Here is an 18694-nt window from a genome sequence, read left to right on the forward strand (position 1 = left end):
CGGCAAACCTTCTTCAAAATAAATAAACAATAAATAGTGCAGTCCTGTCTAGTCCGTAAAGCATTTTCAACTCTCACCTATCAACTAATTTAAATTTTCATCACACATCTGAAAATCTTTGTGTCACTACATGCATCCACTTGAATATGAGGACAAAGAGGTCACGGAACAGAGTATAAATACAAGAGACTTTTGTTTTGAGACGAAACAACGGTGATAGAACACGGATGGAACAAGACATGTAATTTCAGTCGACATGCAACAAATGGCAGGAAATGCACGAAATATGCAACACAACTTTTTGACAGTCATTCAACAGTAGATGAAAAATAGGAGTCATAAACCATCTTCTCTCTAACACTCCTACAGAGAAATCATTCACAGAGACAAATTAAGAAACGGCTTTAGCTCTGCTTATTTTCACAAGAGAAATTTAAACTGAGTGATTGGAACGTGCATCAAAAAATATAAATTTCGCTTGGGATATGATTATAAATTTTTAAAAAACATAGTAAAAAATTTTACGAAATGAAAGGGAAAGTGTTGCCAGGTTTTCATCCTATTGAGTAGAATATTTCAAAGATGCCTCTGCAAGCCTGATTCTTTATGAATTATAATTGTTTAGAAAATAATACCTATATAAATATTATTTGAAACAAAAAGTTCTAAATAATAAACAATCAAATAAAATTGCGTTATTTTACTTCACATCTTGCTATAAATTCAGATAATGTATAATACAAAACAGTTATTTGTCGAAAACTTTGTATTCGTTTTAGCTTTAATATGGGTTTGTGTTTGTATGAATATGTATTTCTGATTAAAGTGAGCAACATCAACATACTTTTCGGTGTAAAATTTATTTTAGAGAGATAAGTGGCTTGACATTTAAAAAGTAATTTTAAAATGATATTTGGAGAACTTTGTTAAAAAAAACAGGCTACTATTTTAGTCACCTGTCAATTAAATAACAAAGTTAATTTATTTTACCGAGTCTTTATCGAAGTGTTTTTGGAGTGAAAGCAACAAACATCCTAGAAAATCTCTTTTGCATACGAATATGTGAAGCGAACACAATAACTAGAGTAGTTTAAATTAAGTGGTTAAGAGAGATTTATGTATTTCGTTCACTAGAAACACACGAACAAGAAATGAAGGCAAGATATAAATCTATTGTCAACGTATACACTTCAGAGTTACATTTATTTTAATTCGCTATAATGTTTCTTAGAACCTTCCTTCTCTCAGCTCTTCATTTACCAAAGCTAACAGATACAGCAAATTATAAATTTCTTCTTTTTTTTATTCTCAAGTGTATTTTGATCAGCCATATTTCTTATTAAAAATATCGCTTTAAATAACTTATAATTTTACTCATTTTCAAAGAGACAAAAATTATTTCATCCATCATTTTTAAATCCTAAAAATTTATGAATTTATGGAAATTCATTTCTATTAACGTGTGATTTTGGAGTACATTTTTCAAAATAGGCTTCATTATCAATTTTAAACTGAAGTTAAATTGAGAAAACTGAACTAATGTTTTAGTTAATAGTGCTAAAAATGATTTGACATTTTACATAGAGTAATATCATTAAATAAAATATTAAGAACAATTAAAAATTTTTTTTTTTTTTTTTTTTTTTTTTTTTTTTTTTTNGTTTTTTTTTTTTTTTTTTTTGAATAAAAATAGAAAGCAGCCAAGAGAATTTAATTCTGAACCTCGAAAAAATATATTCTTTGCAAATAAAAAGAAGAAGAAAAATGGGTTTGTTAAGAAATATGTAAAATAAATAAATACCTGAAAGTGAAGGATTATTGTCCATATAAGTCCTAATGTTAATTTTGGATTTCCATCAACAATATCTTCTGCTCTAATATTAACAAGCTTTATCTGAAGGGAAACATATTGATTACAAATTTAATCAAAATACACAATAATTAAATTTGCACGAATTGTATTTTAAATGTTATCATTTAAAAATCAATACTATTTATTTTAATAACGGGAAAATGTAGATAGTTTTAGAAATCATACTTAGGAATATTTGTTAAGTTATAAATCTCCGAGAACAAAAAAAAAAAAATAAATANAAAAAAAAAAAAAAAAAAAAAAAAAAAAAAAAGATAATCCGTTAATCCTTACAACACTTAAAAAAAAATTATGAGAAGATTAGAAATTAATTCAATAAAAATTAAATCACAGATAAATCCAGAAAAACCACATTTAAAAACCAATCCATTTACTTATTTTTGTAAAGACAAAAAAATATAGAAGTTTTTAGTGCTTGCACCGAAAAATATTTACAAAATTATAAGAGCTGTTCTCAAAACGTGGATGTAGTACAACACAGAACTAAAGTTCAAGCTTTTTCAACAATTTAATTTAAATTCAATACACTGTAAAAATTGTCAAGTAAATTTATAATTCTCTCTAGTGACAGGAATCAACATAAATAATAACAAAAATTTTCTTCAAATACCTTAAAATGTTAATTTTTCATTAAAATGATCATTCACGCTGTTAACTGAACCAATGTAATAACAAATATTTAAGAAGTAATCAAATGCTTTAAAATACAATGAGAGAATAAAATTTCACTCCGATAATTTTCATTAGATGACACAATTCTAAGTTTAAGCTTGCTGTTTTAAAGCTTTATGTTCAGAAAAAGTAATTGAGTATTCTTTTTTGCACCTCCAAACGTAAAGAGAGCTTTTCTTTTAACGGAAAATATATAAAGTATTTTAAACTTTATTAAAATCATTTGCGCTGTTGCGTCCGTTGCAAAATGTTTTAAATTAATATTACAAAATTACAAATAAATTAATTAGGACAAAATTATTACAAAATTTAGCATAAGAAGCAAAACTTAAGCAAAATTCTAACATACATCTATGTCATCAAAGAACACTTTTATTCACTCGCTTTTGTGCATTATAATGAAGCTGTGCAATCAAAATTAAGATCATTTTCTAACAAGCACTCAGATTCCGACAGGAGCGATGATAATGTAAGTTTCAATAGTTCTCCAGACAGTTCGAAGCAAAATGTAATGCGATATTCTTTCGAAAGAAAATGTACCGTTAGTCAACATTTCGATCACTTTCAGACTAGCTAGAGCACGCACAATTTCCGTGATGGATTTCAATAATTTCCTCATTATAAATAGAATTGACTGCGCTATTATAACCAAAGGTCACTGATTACGAAGACATTCCGACTAGCTTTTAAATCTCTCTAATTATAATAGCGACGAAAGTAATCGAATCGAATTAACAAATACTGTTTTGAGAAAGCACCATCTTAAATGTGTATCTCATTCATATGTGGGCTGTCGTCCTTCATCAAGTATTTTTATGAGTGTATAAAAAAGTACATTAAACCCCTTATTTATCACGTATTTTTGATTTTACAAGCATTTCAATTTACAAATAAATGAAAAAAAAATTGAGTTAATACATACATTTTGTATTAACATGTTAATAGGGGATGCACAACTTGTGGCTCGCAAAAACTTCTGAACACGATAGAAATTTTAAGAAATAGAAAAAATAACAAAAATATCGAAAATTTTGTATCTCACATTTAAATCATAATTTCTTGAGGAGCTCAATTTACATAGACTCTATTGTAAATCTATGTTTCTCGATCGGTTTTTGAGCCGTAATTGCTTCGAAAGTTTGAACGTTTTCTTTTTTTTTAATTTAAAAAAAAAATGCTTGTAATACGATACTAAGATACGCGAATTTCGAATTTGACAAATTTTCACGCGTTTTTAAAATTGTGGTACATTTAATAATTTATGTATTTTAATTGCGCACTTTTTGACTGTGTATTTACGCCTATTTCATCGCAAAACAAAACTTTAATTTATTAATTTATTTTTTATTTCTTTATACATTTTTTTAAAATGTAGTTTTTGCTACGCTTTTCAACATGATTTTAAAAATGCCAAATTTTTGCTTAGAGATCATTACGACACACGAGTTTCAAATTGTACATTTAAATATTCACTTTTTGATACGCTTTGTTCGTACCGATTTCAACGTAAATCCAAGTTATTTTTCGGCAGTTATTGCTTTACATTTTCAATTGGTTTAAAAAATTCAGAATTTTATTACGACACGCAAATTTAAATAAAGCATTTAAATAATTACTTTTTGACACGCTTTATTCGTGGTGATTTCATCGTAATTTAAGCTATTTTGTAGCAACTACTGTAATGTTTTTCCACGTGATTTTGACGATTCCGTTTTTTAGCAACTACGATTTATTAAGACAAGCGAGTTTTTAATCACGCATTGTCACTATACTTTTTGATGCAATTTTGTGTCGTACTTTATCGTCAATCCAAATTATTCTTCCACCATTTTTTTTAGCAGTTAGAGCCATGAATCCCGATATTTATACACAATGTAATTATAACATGAAGAATTCGAAAAGTGTTGAAAAACGTGAATTTTTAAGCTGCTCCTCACTGTTTGTGATTTTTTTTATTTATTTATTTTTTCAGGTAAAAAACGAAAAAGAAAACGTCTCGTATTTAAAATTCATAAAACCTCTAATAATTCAAGAAATAGAAATAATATCTGAAGTATAATACCAAATAAATATGGAATCTTATTTTATACCATAATATTTTAATTTTAATCTTTGGTTTTTGTTTAAACCCTATAAATTTTCTTCAATTAAAATTAAAATTAAATTTATATTACTCATCAAAATATGTATTTACTGATTTATTTTTAATACTTTCATTCTGTAAAGATCAAAATTTTTTCGTTTTTTTTTTAAAATTTGAATTTATTTTAAAACGATTTTTTGTAATGAGGGATAAGACAAAAAAAAACCTACTTCTTTTATCCAATTTTTATATTATTTTGAATAGATCAGTTTTTGATAAAAAGGTATTACATTTTATTTTGACAAAAGATATTTTTTTAAAAGAAAGTATGAGTTTTTTCATTTTTGAATGAATTTTTATAATTAAAAGTATTTTTAAAAATGAAAAGTATTTAATTTTCTAAAAATATTACTGACTAACTTCAGGTTTACTGATAAAAAATAAGTGCTTCAAATAAAAATTTCGTTATTTGCCGTCATCGTGTCTAAATAAGCGCGCTGTGCAAGTGGTTCTTTCATTCAAAAAAGTTATGCATTCTTATGTTAACACACAAATAATTTTTAAAATAAAAAGCAGTTAGCATATAAGAATAAAAAGAGACGAACCTTTCTATATCTGAGGAAATCTAATGCTATCTGTACATTTTGGAGTTTATGGAATCGCAGAACTCCTTTCTCTCGAGGCTGAAATACAACACAAAAAAAAAATTTGATTCATAAACGATATTAAAAGAATAATAATTTAAGAAGAAAGTTCCTTTTTAAATAATAAAATAATTCACTGATTGCACCCACTTTTCTATAAAGAAAAAATATTCACTATAAAGCAATATACTAAATGGTTGNAATATTTATAATCATCTCATTAATCGATTCATTATCGATTAATAATAATACTACACTACTAAATGGTTGTAAAAGAGAAATCGAATTCAATTAAATTACCCTATTAAGTACCAAAGCTCATTTCAGGATCACGTTCTTTTTTTCTTATTTTTCAAAACTTAATTTTTAGAATTTATTTTGAAAGAGCAAGAAATATGGATGCGATATCTTTCTTTGACCCATTCACTGCTAAATTGCAGGTCTTAAATAAAAATAAATGAATGAGAATTAATTTTACTCGTATCATTCAAATAAGAAATATTTTTTACTTCTCTTAAATTCAGTTATTTATCCCAAAAGAAAATGATTTTGACTCACCAGTTTTTCACTTGAAAGTACTTCAAGGAGAGATATAAGGTTAAGTCCATCTCTAAGGTCATCAAAGAGATCAAATATTTCTCTATTAGCCTAGAATACAATGACGAGAATTAAAATGAAACTCTTTCTAATAACACATATTGACGCTGAAAGAGGAAAGCAAAACATAGTTAACATAAACAATCAAACATAAGCTAACATAAAGTGACCACACGTCCCAATTTTGGCGGGACAGTCCCGCTTTTTGGTGGACTGTCCCGCGTCCTGCCGATTTTTAAAACTGTCCCGCTTTTTAGAAAATATCTGCATTTCTTATTTTAAATGTACTGTAAAAATATATTACCTATTATTTATTAAGTATTATGGTGAATATGAAGGAAAAAAAACACATAAAATGCATGCAGAGTAAACTAAATTAGGCAATGTACCGAGTTATATTTTCTCGGTGGTGTTCGATCATTGTCGTTACGTCTCGGCTTAATTCAGGTAAATGCAGACAGTGCGGTTTGTTGTTTTTAATTTGACGTTCGGTTTGACTCATTATTTGATTGACGAAGATAGTGGTAGAGCAATAGTCGCCACAACGTAACGGTCAATAAGGTAAAATTTAATACTCTTTCTTAGCTTTTGCAGCAATTTTTTTTATTTATTTCTGGTATTTACCTACAGAATAAAAGATTAGTAAAAAAAGAGAATGCAAATTTAATGAAGAGCTAAGCAGAGAATTTTCATTTATTAAAAAAACCAAAATAGACTATATGGTACGGTGTGATAAATGCAATGCTGAATTTTTGGTCTCACATGGTGAGAAAAACGATATTACTAAACATCTAGCGACAAAGAGGCACAAAAGATTTTTGAATAATGCCGCTTCCTCGTCTAAAATGGAACAGTTTTTTCGCACTGCTAGCTTTGGCAACACGGAAAAACAGCTAGCATTAGCGGAAGGGCCATTTGCTTTCCACACCATAAACCTTGATCTGAAAATCAAAGTTTCAGATCAATGGATTCTACATCGCAAATGATCAAAACATTATAAGACAAAAAATATGCACGTGCAAGGACAAAAACCGAAGCAATTAATTGTAATATTTTTTCCCCATATTCGTTTTCACAATTGCAGAAAGAATTAGAAAAATGCACATTTATATCCATGAATTCTGATGCTTCCAACCACAAAGATTTAAAATTATTTTCCACAATTGTTAGATTTTTTGATCCAGGAACAGGAATTAAATATAGAATATTAGATTTTGTTGATTGCCGAGTGTAACTTCACAAATAATTTTTGATTCAGTAAGTACTATTTTAAAAAAGAATAATTTGAACATATGAAATGTTACAGATGAAAAAATTAAATGTTGGTTATCTGCAAATGTGGAAACAGACAAAAAATGGACGGAGTTATTCCTTCATTTTAAACAGAATAATATTCCTTATCAAAATATTTTGAAAATTGTAGAATTCGCGCTCTCCCTTCCAGGAACAAATGTAGCAACAGAACGTGTTTTTTCTAGTATCAATAAAATATGGACAACTGAAAAAACGCAGTTGAACATTAAAACTTTAAAAATCTATTTTAAGTGTAAAATATAATTTGACCAATTCATGTGAAATATTTCACGACATTTTAATAAATGATCCGAATCTATTGCTAAGTATTCACTCAGATCAAAAATATGACCGTGAAAGAAAATCATAATTTTTTTTAAATAAAAAATTTAATTTGATTAAAAATCATGATGTTCAAATTATTATTTTTTACAAATATTTTTATAGTTACCAATAATTAATAGTAAATACATTTTTGTACAAGTATATGAATGTATACAAAGAAATATATATAACTAAATTGTAATTCTCATTTCATCCCATTTGTCCCGCTTTGTCTCAATGAAAATGTGGTCACTTTAAGCTAACAGCTACATTTAACCTATGCCAATGGAACTTAGTATATTGTTATATTGTAATCAAAATTTCATTCAAAAGGAAATAATAATAGCGCATGTAAAGTAAAACGCAAGTGGGCTATTCTTTCAATTTTTTGCTATGTATGATTTTTATCAATCAATCAATATATATATATATATATATATAATGTGAGTGTGAGAGAAAGTTGGTTCATCGAAGCGATTCAAAAATCATTACTATTTTTTAAAAAATTTTAACTTTCGGAACCCTAGTTACCTTTCCATGGAACCCCGGGATTCCGAGAACACCACGGATCCGCTGGCCTATACATTAAAATAAATAACCAGAATCACGTTTTTGCGCACAATGACTAAACTTTCTTTAATGACCTCTGTAATCGATCTTTCTCAGAAAGATAAAAATTTAAAAGAAGAATAAAAAATACACCTCTTATTTATATGTATCAAAACAAATAGGGTAAATCTTGGCAAGCATTTATTCAGCAAAACAATTTATGAACATCTTGAACAATAATACTATATATCCTACACTGATTAACATAACAGATTCCAAGGCATTAATTAAACGATGATCCTTGAATGAATGTCAAGAATTACAATAGGCTCTATATCCATATTATCAGAGACAGAGTGAAGGGGGGGGGGACTGAAACGGAACTTGAGTGTAGCGAATGCCGAAACAATTAATGAGAAGAAGGGTACTCCTTAAAGATAGTAATCAGTGAGGCAAGCACATTGCAGAACGTGTTAATCACGAATAAGTTTCTTTTAAAAAAAGTATATATTAAAGTGTTTCCCTCTTTGATTTTATCACTGAAGATTGATGTTAATACGGGAACAAGGAGCTAATAAAAAATGTAGACCATACGTAAATAACTAGTTTGTTAAATAGCTATAATCTCACACAAGGTGTACGTAAAATATGCATAAATGGAAATTTTTAACTTACGAACATTTTTTCCTTCAAAAAATAAATAAAATAAAACTGTATGCAGCTATTTAAATAAGTAAAAATTGTGTTTGGGTTGAATATTGGAAGGGTACTCAAATTACAAATGCTTCATCGAAATAAATTTTTTACAGAAATTTGTTTATATTATCAAACTCAAATTCTATATTATTAAAAAAAAGGATTTTTCTATGTAGATAATATAAATTTAAGTACTTCATTAAAGTGATAATTTAGATTGAAGGTTTTAGTTCAAAAAAGATAAAAACGTTTCAAGTTATTCTTGCTTAGAAAGTAAATGTTATCCAAAAAAGTTCAAATATTTAAAACGAAACAATTTTAAAATATCGTAAACAATTTATGATTTTCATTTACACAAAATTCATCTGAAAAAAAAATTAAAGCAAAGAACTAAAATTGTTTCAAAGAATCTTGAAAAGAAATCTTATTTTTTAGGGTACTTTTTACATAATATTTTTAATTTTTAAAGCAGGAATAATTTTACTTTATCAATTAGATTGATAATTTATATTTATAATATACCTGAACTTCTAAAAAATTTTATTTAATATTTTAAAAAGCTATTTTTGATCAGCATTTTCGGGATGTTAGTACAATACTCCTTGCAAATTGTTTATGGAGTAAATGTTTATTATAAGATGCCCATCAATGGATGGTATTGATTAAAAAAAATTATCAAGGTAATTTTTTTAAAATAACATGTTTCATAAAAATTTAATGATTTAAATCGTAAATCCATATCATATTCTGAACATTATATAATTTAAAATACGTATTAAATTTCATGAGACTTTTCTGAAACATAATAAAAAAGCGAAATGAGAATATTTCTATTTTAAATTTAAAAACAAAATTAGTTTACCTATTAAATCGCAAAAAGAATACAAATTCGATGCAAAAAGTAAATATTTATCGTGGAGTAATAAACATTTTTTTACGAAAGTGAAAATAATAGTTCAGAGTAAATTCTCAGAAATATATTTTTTTCATAACTTTTATTCAATTTTTGGAAACTTAATGAGCCATGCCCCTCAATTGAAATTAATAAGTAAGTACTTTTACGTTTCTATTTCAGTAAAGATTGAAATCTTATGTCCCTGTTACGTGACGCTAAATTGTCCGAAAATTTTTTTAAGTCAAAGGTCTCCACTGAAAAATTCACTGACTTAAAAGCATCACCCATTGCGGCCCTATTTCAATTGCTGAACATTGATATAATTTCATTTTGGTATCACTTTAATAAAAAGTTTTATTAACCAGAAAGAACCCAATAACCTTCAATAACGGAACGATAATAGAGATGTCCAAGCCAGAAACCGAACTATATCACTGAGTGAAATCAATCAATCAATTGCCCTTTGCACCATATCTATTAGGCGATTCATTTCCATATCTAGTAGACGATTCATTTTCACATCCCAATAGCAACTGATTGATCATTGATGGATTACCAGTGGACAGGTAAGTGAAGTGACGTTAGCTTAGATATCTTGATAAATAATCTTAGGTTTTATCGGGACAAGCATTACCGACATTTATGACAAGCATTACGTCTTAATGGAGCCAACGTCAGAAAGAAAAAAAATTTATAACATAGAAAATATCATTTTAAATATAAAGCATATGGTTGTAAGCTACACCACGCCCATTGAATGCCTTTGCAAATTACGATATGAGGGTTTGAAAGCTTCAAAACCATACCATTTGTAAACTGAATAGCATATTAAGATAAAAAAAATAAACAAAATTCATTTTCCAAAGTTAAAAGAAAAACCTAAGATAAATTAACATTCATAGAAATGTAAACGGTATATTTCTTCAAATCTAAAAAATTTTAAATTGCATAATCGAGGGAAGATAGGGCATATGAATAAAGTTTTTATCACGATCATAATACCATGACTCAGAATCTTTCCCACCAAATTGGAAAGGTTAACGCTTTGAGTGTTCACATAAAAAACAGATTCTGTCAACTCGTAAACCAACCTAAGAACACGGATAGATCCTAACTCTCCTTTTATAAGAGGGTGAAGAGCTAACAGCTTCTTAGAAAAAATGTCGGCATAGGTTAAGTGTGAAAATAAAATCTATTTGTATCAACGGTAACTTGCTTTGATTTGTCTTGAAAATAATTGTTATCCTGCTTATTTTAAATTAATGAAACAATGTAAGGACAAAACAATTTTGTTGATAAAATGAATTTGTATCAATAAATTAAGCGGAAAACCGTATTAAAAAACCAATTATTTCTTGGAGGAATGCTAACAAAATCAGAAGTTGATATCAATGATCTCTGAGCAAGTTAAATGGTTGTTCGAAACTTTTTTTTTTTTCAATAATGGAAAAGAGTGTGTAATTTTAGAAATGCATTTTTAATTACTTTCTAGATAATTATATTTTCCTTTTAGTACAATTTATAGCACATGTAAACTGATAAAAAAACTTATTTTTTATTATGAGGAAAAAAGGAATATGCTAATTTCTCTACAATTAAACAATTAAATTATTACAAGCTGTTGATGATTCTAACATACTTGCCGTTTAAAGCAAAATAAAACATTTATTTGCCTCCGACTGCAATCATAAAGTCAATCCATGGATTATTTTAAAAATAAGTAAATAACAGATTCTATGTAAAATTGTTCAACTTTCACTAAAACTTAAATTGTACCAAGTAAGAGAAAGAATTTTAAAAAAAATATCGGAGCTAATTGACAAAACGGATTCATTCATTCGCAATAAAATCGTTTAAAAAAAAAAAGTGAATTTTTGACGTAATAAACGGAGATTTCCCTGACAACTCCTAACGTGTTTGCCTTCCAGCACAGCAGGCCAGTTATCCTCTGATTATTCAATGGAAGAATATGCACTGCAGTGAAATTTCGCTACATGTTTGCCCTAAGAGAGCTCGATATTGATAATATAGCGAATCTAGTTGATTCAATTAGGGAAAAGGATTATAAAGACACTAATTCTTTAATCATTAAATACCAAGTTAATATCTTTAAATATTTTTTTTAATTTCATTTTATTTGCTGGAGTATGCTACAATGAATTTAGTTGCCAAATTTTTAAGATAGTAAATATTTTTAAAACAACAACTTTGAAAAATTTTTTTAAATGCTCCTAACTAACAAGCTTCAATAAAACACATTTCAATGAATAAAACAAAACAAAAAAATTTCTAAAACATTAATCAGTTACTTAATAAAGAAATTTAAAACTCTCCGTAAATAAACATAGAGGAGGTAAAATCCCTAATTTGTTTAAAAGGGATCTTACGGATAGAGAGCGTCAGCAAATGGCAGTGTACTCATTTTTAGAATATTTTTGTAAACAAGGTTTTCTTTAAAGAAAAAAGAAGACTTGTTTTAAGAAAAAATAGACTAATATTACGAAATGAAATACAATAAATTAAACAACATTTTACAGAATAGGTTTTTTTTTAAAAATTCAAAAAAAATTCAAAGGCAAAAATACAATTTAACTATGAAATCGAAAATGTGGTCATTTGAAAAAATTTTAAGTATCAAGTTTTCAGTTAAATTTTTACTTACAACCAGGGTCGTAGAGAGGCAAAACATAATAGCCGGATTTTCAAATTTCTCGCTACGAAACATACAGAGCATTCGAAGAAACAGTGTTACAAATTACGAATAAAAATGTAAAATATTAGACTCATAAATAATAATGAAAAGCATAAATAAATTAGTATTGATATTAAATTTTAAAAATGGATTAAAATGTTACATATTCCAATTTTAAAATTCAATTAACTTGAATCTATTATACAACAAAATGATTTTAAGCAGCACTGGGCCGTCATCCAGTTCACCAACCTCCAAGCATGGCCCTACTACTAACAGCTACTGCGTCTGAGAAAATTTGCATACTCTACTTGACATGCACGCAATTCAAAAATGGAACCTTTTCTCCGGTGAAGAATTTAAAAAATATATAATAATGTATTACGGCAATAACTAGAATTCATACGCAATCAGATGGATGCGAAATTCACGAAGATTCATCGTTGAGGACGAAAAAAATTTCAAAATCTCATGTTTCCTTTTTTCTCTATAAAAAGTCGTGTCATATTTTCTTAAACTCATCATTAGATTACAAGAGGTCATAAACCCGTGGGCCCAGTAACGAAGAGAGCGTCCCAACTGTCACCCCTAAACAGAGAGCAATAAACCAGAAAATCATGGCATTAAACAGTGAGTGCGACCTTCCCCCCCCCTCGATATGTCTTATCATCAGCATTTCAGATTTCTCTTCAGCTGACGCCGATTAAAGTGTCTTGCTGAAAATCAGACATATTGTCAAAGAATGACTAAGCATGTGACACTCAGAGGCGACAGTAATGAAAATAAGTCATGAAAATGCCGCTTCTTACGCTATCATAGCAAGACGGAATAATTGAATGACAATTGCCCAAAAATTGAGAAATTGTCGGTGGAATCAATAGTAGTAGCTGGTAAGAAAAATAGATTGACATTTGTGTGAAGCTTTTTAGTCAACAGGGAGTATGACTCAAAAATAAAAAGAGTTCACGAAGGTTATATAATAGTACATGTAATATAGATGTAAGAAGAAAATTGCATGGCCATGTCATTTAAAATTTACGAAGACAAATAAATGAATGGCGTAGATGGTCATCTATTATTTGCTTCATTTTCCTTCCTTTTTTTTTTCTTTCTCTCTCTCTTTTTTTTTTTTTTTTTTTTTTTTTTTTTTTTTGTTTTCATCGGTTACCAGGGACTAACAGCCAAGTTCGCCCACACGTAAGAACAACAGCAGGTGGTCATCGGCTACCAACAATAAACATAGGTGTATGATATACGACACTATCGCAATCATTGATGATGAAACATATCGAATATGATAATATCGTCATCATCAACGATAACCATACACATCGAATACGATAATATCACGATCATCATCGCGATAACATATGAAAAAGATAATATCATGATCATACCAAAGGACAATTTTGAATGCGATACTGTGAGAGTTGATACGTTTTATTTGGGTGGCAAAATATTGCCCAGTAAAAAAACAATATAGATTCATTAAATTAAAAAGAAATCGTGATTTACTGTAAGATATCGAAATTTTTGACAATACCTGGCAATATTAAAATTCGTACTTATCGGTTATAGGGACCTATGTTCTCCTTCCTCGCAAACGATGCAGTCCTTCAAACTGATTAATATACCAATTTTTTCATTAATATTTGCAAAGATTCAGGCAACATAAAATACAAGCATTGATATGCCGATTCGTATACACTTAATATTTGTCACTTAAAATTTTGCATCATCTAAATAAAAGCAATTTTTAAATTCCATGAAACTAAAAATAAATAGTTATCGTTTAACACTAGATTGCCTAAAGAAGTCATTTTGACTGCTTTTAATTTCAATTAGAAAAACAATGATGTATATAATGACACAATTTCTTAGAATTTTGAGACTTCTTGTACAAAATACAATTTTTTTTATCCTTAATATTTATTAATAACTTGTTGTAAAACTGTAAATAATACAAAAAATGCTAACAATTAATTTTAAGCAACTTTATTCAAGCATTCACAATGCAGTCATTTTGACTGCTTTTGGGCAATATAGGTATATGCTAATTTTCCGTCTTTCTAGTGTTAATTGTGCATCTAGAATTGTTATGACGTCATATACATTTCTACACACACCTTATGAATGCGAGGTTTTTGAACGTAATACAAATGTTTTTGTCAGAGTAAAGTGAAATCTAACAGCTGACCGAGGAAAAGTATTTTTCCTTAATATTTTCATTTAATGTACTAAATTTTACACACAAAAGACATTTTTTTTTTTTTTAAATGAATCTTTATTTTGATGGATTTGGATTCTTTAATGTGGCCGCAACTCGCAATTTAGAAATTAGAGTCCTAATTTTTGTTTTGTCAGTTTTTAGTCAAAAGATTGGCCCAATGCATGTACTTCGCTATACCCAAAAATATAATTTACAGGCTGCATCTTTGGAATGAGCTAAATTACATAAATGTGTAATGACCATATACTAAAAGGGAAAAATGTCTTAAACAGTATTTCTTAATTCTATATACGAAAAAAAAATATTAAAGAAAACATATTGTCAGGCAAACAAAAATGTTTTCCCTGAATTTTTCCCCATAAAATAACTCAAGAGGAGGAAAGGATTAACTATTTTTCCAAAAATCTAAAAATAAATTTTTGTAGTAGAGGAGGTAATCGGATCCACCGGAAATACGTGGAAAGAAAAAGGAAAGATAAGTATAATGATTTATGTTTCCATCCTCCAGGTCATTCAAGATCTATAGTGTATAAATATTAAATAAATAGAAAAGAAGAAAAATAAAGAAAACTGATTTTAAAAATCTATATTTAATTGAAATTCAAAAATTGTGTTACAAAAATGCTTGTTTTATGGTGAATAACTTGTTTTATTAAAATAAATGAAGAAAAAATACTAATTCTCCGAAATATATTTTGAGATTAGAATTTACAACTAAAAACATTTAAATAAAAAGGATAAATATAAAGAGTTGAATCTTTTTTTAAATATTAAAAAAAGTGAAAGAGAAAAATAGCAATTTAAGAAAGATTTGCATACAATTGGGTTAAGAATAAAATTAAAGAAAAAATTAAATCCACATAATATAATCAGTTGTCTTAATGAGGAAAAAACTTATTCGATATACCTTCATTAAGTTAGAAATTAAGTTCTTATCTTTGAATCTTATTTTTCGAATCTTTGCTGTTTTCTTCAAATTGAAAAGTAATTTAAATTTAACAAATATATGCACTACATCCAATACTTATGTTATAAAAACGTTTATTATAATAATAAGTCATGAAAACAGTCATTTCAAATAGTCATTTGAATGTCATTAACAGTCATTTGAAATAATAATAATAATAATAAAAAAAGCAAATAAAAATTTCTAACGTTATTGTAATTTCTAATTATATAAAGGCAAGAAAAAATATTTAAAGTAGTAGAGGTTTTTCTTTTGAGTTGTTAAATGTAGAATCATTGCTTATTTTTAACATTAGTAAGGGAAGGAAAAATTCATTAAAATTGAAATCAATCATATTTAAATCCATTCATACAAGAAAACAACTTATTATGATTCACTTTTTAGGCTCTAATTTATTTATTATTTATTATCTAATTTATTTTATTTATTCTGAGGTGACTTAAGAAAGGGTTAATATATTGTTGTAAGAGAATAATGGAACACAATAGAGGACAAACTTTAAAATAATGCTGTGGCAATATTTTTAACGAAAGTTAAATTTAAAATAGCTTTTATGATTCTAAATTTAAATATTGTAAAAAGAAAAATACAGATTTCTAAACTCATTGCTCATTTACTTAGACACATTTTTTTTCTTCTTATTTTAATTTAACATATATGCTTGAGAAAATAACATAGAGCTACTTTTTAGTAGCATAAAAACATGATTGAAAATTTACAAATATTTTAAGGGATCACATTAGGTTTTTTTTTTTCCTACTTAAAAAATGCCTTAACTTAGAATCCAAAGTTTTAAGAGCTGGAAAATTCCAGTTTCCTCGAAACTATTTCTTAAGTAGAGTGATAACATAATAATTCGAAAAAGCTTCACCGATTAACTTCTAATTGAAACAGTATATTTAAAAACATATTCTTTACAGAAGTACATGGAATAGTTCATCTATTGCTTAGACTATTTTATTTATTTATTTTTATTAGCAAATAACAATAACATATTTTTTTACGACTTTGAAATGGTAAAAAATTTTGTTTTCCATCTTCATTTAAAAATTGGTCGTACAGGTTCCAAAAAAAAAAAAAAAANTAAACGACGAAACGACATGGTCTATTTTGTTTTTGCACCTCTTTAAGAAAAGTAACTTTTTTCCCCCAGTCCAATAGTTGTTTAACCCTGACGTAGAAATTTTATTAAATATATTTTTGATACAATGATTTTATTTATTTTGTAAAAATTTAGGTTAAAACAAGTGAAAATTATATTTAGCATTTTAATAATTTAGTTTTATGAAATACAGCACAAAAAAGTTTTTTTTTCCGCCATGTTAAAGGCAAAATCTTCCAAACGCGGCTCACTTCCAAACAATACATTTTCAAATTTGCACTTATTTTCAGTAATTTCAATCAACAGTGTTTCATCATTAAAATTTAGTTAATTCACAAAATAAATTATTGATACATTTTTGAATATGAATGAAGCAAAATATTTTTCAAACTACTTTTTTTGGATTTTATATTTTAACACAAATATAATACCGATAATCTAACAATTTTTTTAGTAACTACTAGACTTTTTATAATTAAAAAATATCAAAATATATTTTTACTTGTAATTAGTGCGCCAGAAAAAGAAATCAATAAAAGGGACGTCAAAGGGACAATAAAGAACTTTCTTACAATTTTAAATTATTCCAGTGTCTAATAAAAGAAATATTAATTTCTTTTTCATTTTAACTAGAGAAGTTTAACCCCTTTTTATCAGTAAAAACCGTCAATTGAAACTTATCCTTCCAACTTTTAAAGAAAGAGTTCCAATGTGTCCTAGTACCCCCGTTTCATTTCAATCAAATCAAAGGAATTGACCAAATATGGTATATCATTGCTAAACATAAAAAAGAAGGCAATAATTCTCTCACTTTCGAGATTACTATAACATGCTTATAAATCAATGACAAACGAGATGATGCGATATCACAGCTTTGACCTCTGAACAACCCGCATTTAGGAATAGGAATGGGTGTCAACGAGTTTAAGACCGCTTAACGATTTCTTTTGTTTAATGTTTTTTACGCGTTTAAAGTAAGCAAGTTCTCTAGTTGGACGTGACAGGGAATCACTCAGGCAAGGAAACGAGCGGTCGATGGCTGACTGGTTAGGGTGAGAAAGAAGAAGAATGTGTATTTAACAGATGGCAATTCTTCGATTATGGAAACTGTAAATTAAAAGGATCACGACCGATGAAATAATCGAAATTGCTACTTGGTTTGAAAAGATTATGGCACGTTGAAAAGAGATTATACCCGAGAGGCTTAAAACGATTTGCCCTAAAAGTGTTATTTGTAAATCTTGGTTTGTCATTATTTAAATTTATTTAGTTAATGTAAAAGAAAAATAAACTAGGTTTCCTTATTATTGTGAGAAATTAAAGTAATTCTAACTTGATTGAATTTTCTTACAATAAAAATTAGCTTTTAATGAACCGAAATTTAAAAGGTTTTTATTTGAAGTTTAGAGGAAGCACTCAAAAACATAATAAACGAATATAGTTTTCTTCAATGTAAGGCAGCGGTTCCCAAATGGTGTTCTACGAAACTCTAGTGTTCCGTGGGACAGTTAAAGGGGACTATTTTAAAATAGTTTATTTATTTATTTATTTTTTTAAAAAAGCCTTTTTAGAATTTGTAATTATATTTAGATCTAACAAATAATCTATCATTTACTTATTACTTCAATCACCTTTACAAAACGAGATAAAATCAAACGCCAATGACAGAGAAACAACAATTTTTTTTTTTTTAATATATATATAGTTGTGAAAAGAACATGCATTTATAAAAAATAATAAAAAATGCATAAATATTACACATGTCGCTTTTAAAATCAAAATAAAAACATATGTTTCCCTAATAAACCATTTAAGATTGTAGCAGTTATTTTTATTTTTCCTTTTACAGTAATACACAAATCAAGTTTTTCAATTTAACACGGAAACACCAATTTCATTCTTTCAACCAGGGTCCTGCTTTTGTGAATTTGTGCAAATAGGGTCATGTTATTGCAAAAACCTTTTTCAAGGAGTTTTTGAATTGTAAATAGATACAAGACTATACACTGTAAAATTATAATTTAAAAAAATTAAATTTTCGAAAATAAAAGCAATTGCTGCTACTCCATTGGAGATG

General features: G+C 27.4%; 1 protein-coding gene across 6 annotated transcripts in view; it reads right to left on the minus strand.

The window, feature by feature from the left end:
• Positions 1 to 18694, minus strand: part of LOC107438834 (dystonin-like protein short stop) — a 223597-nt gene that overhangs the window by 114260 nt on the left and 90643 nt on the right. For all 6 annotated transcript variants that reach the window (XM_043046522.2, XM_071180282.1, XM_016051216.3 and 3 more), the window contains exons 3-5: positions 5831 to 5920; positions 5234 to 5311; positions 1802 to 1894 (exon numbers count right to left, since the gene is read on the minus strand). In XM_043046522.2, the coding sequence (XP_042902456.1) occupies positions 1802 to 1894; positions 5234 to 5311; positions 5831 to 5920 (261 nt within the window). The remainder of the gene's footprint in view (positions 1 to 1801; positions 1895 to 5233; positions 5312 to 5830; positions 5921 to 18694) is intronic.

Source organism: Parasteatoda tepidariorum, chromosome 4 (assembly GCF_043381705.1).
Source record: "Parasteatoda tepidariorum isolate YZ-2023 chromosome 4, CAS_Ptep_4.0, whole genome shotgun sequence".
Taxonomy (NCBI): Eukaryota; Metazoa; Arthropoda; class Arachnida; order Araneae; family Theridiidae; genus Parasteatoda; species Parasteatoda tepidariorum.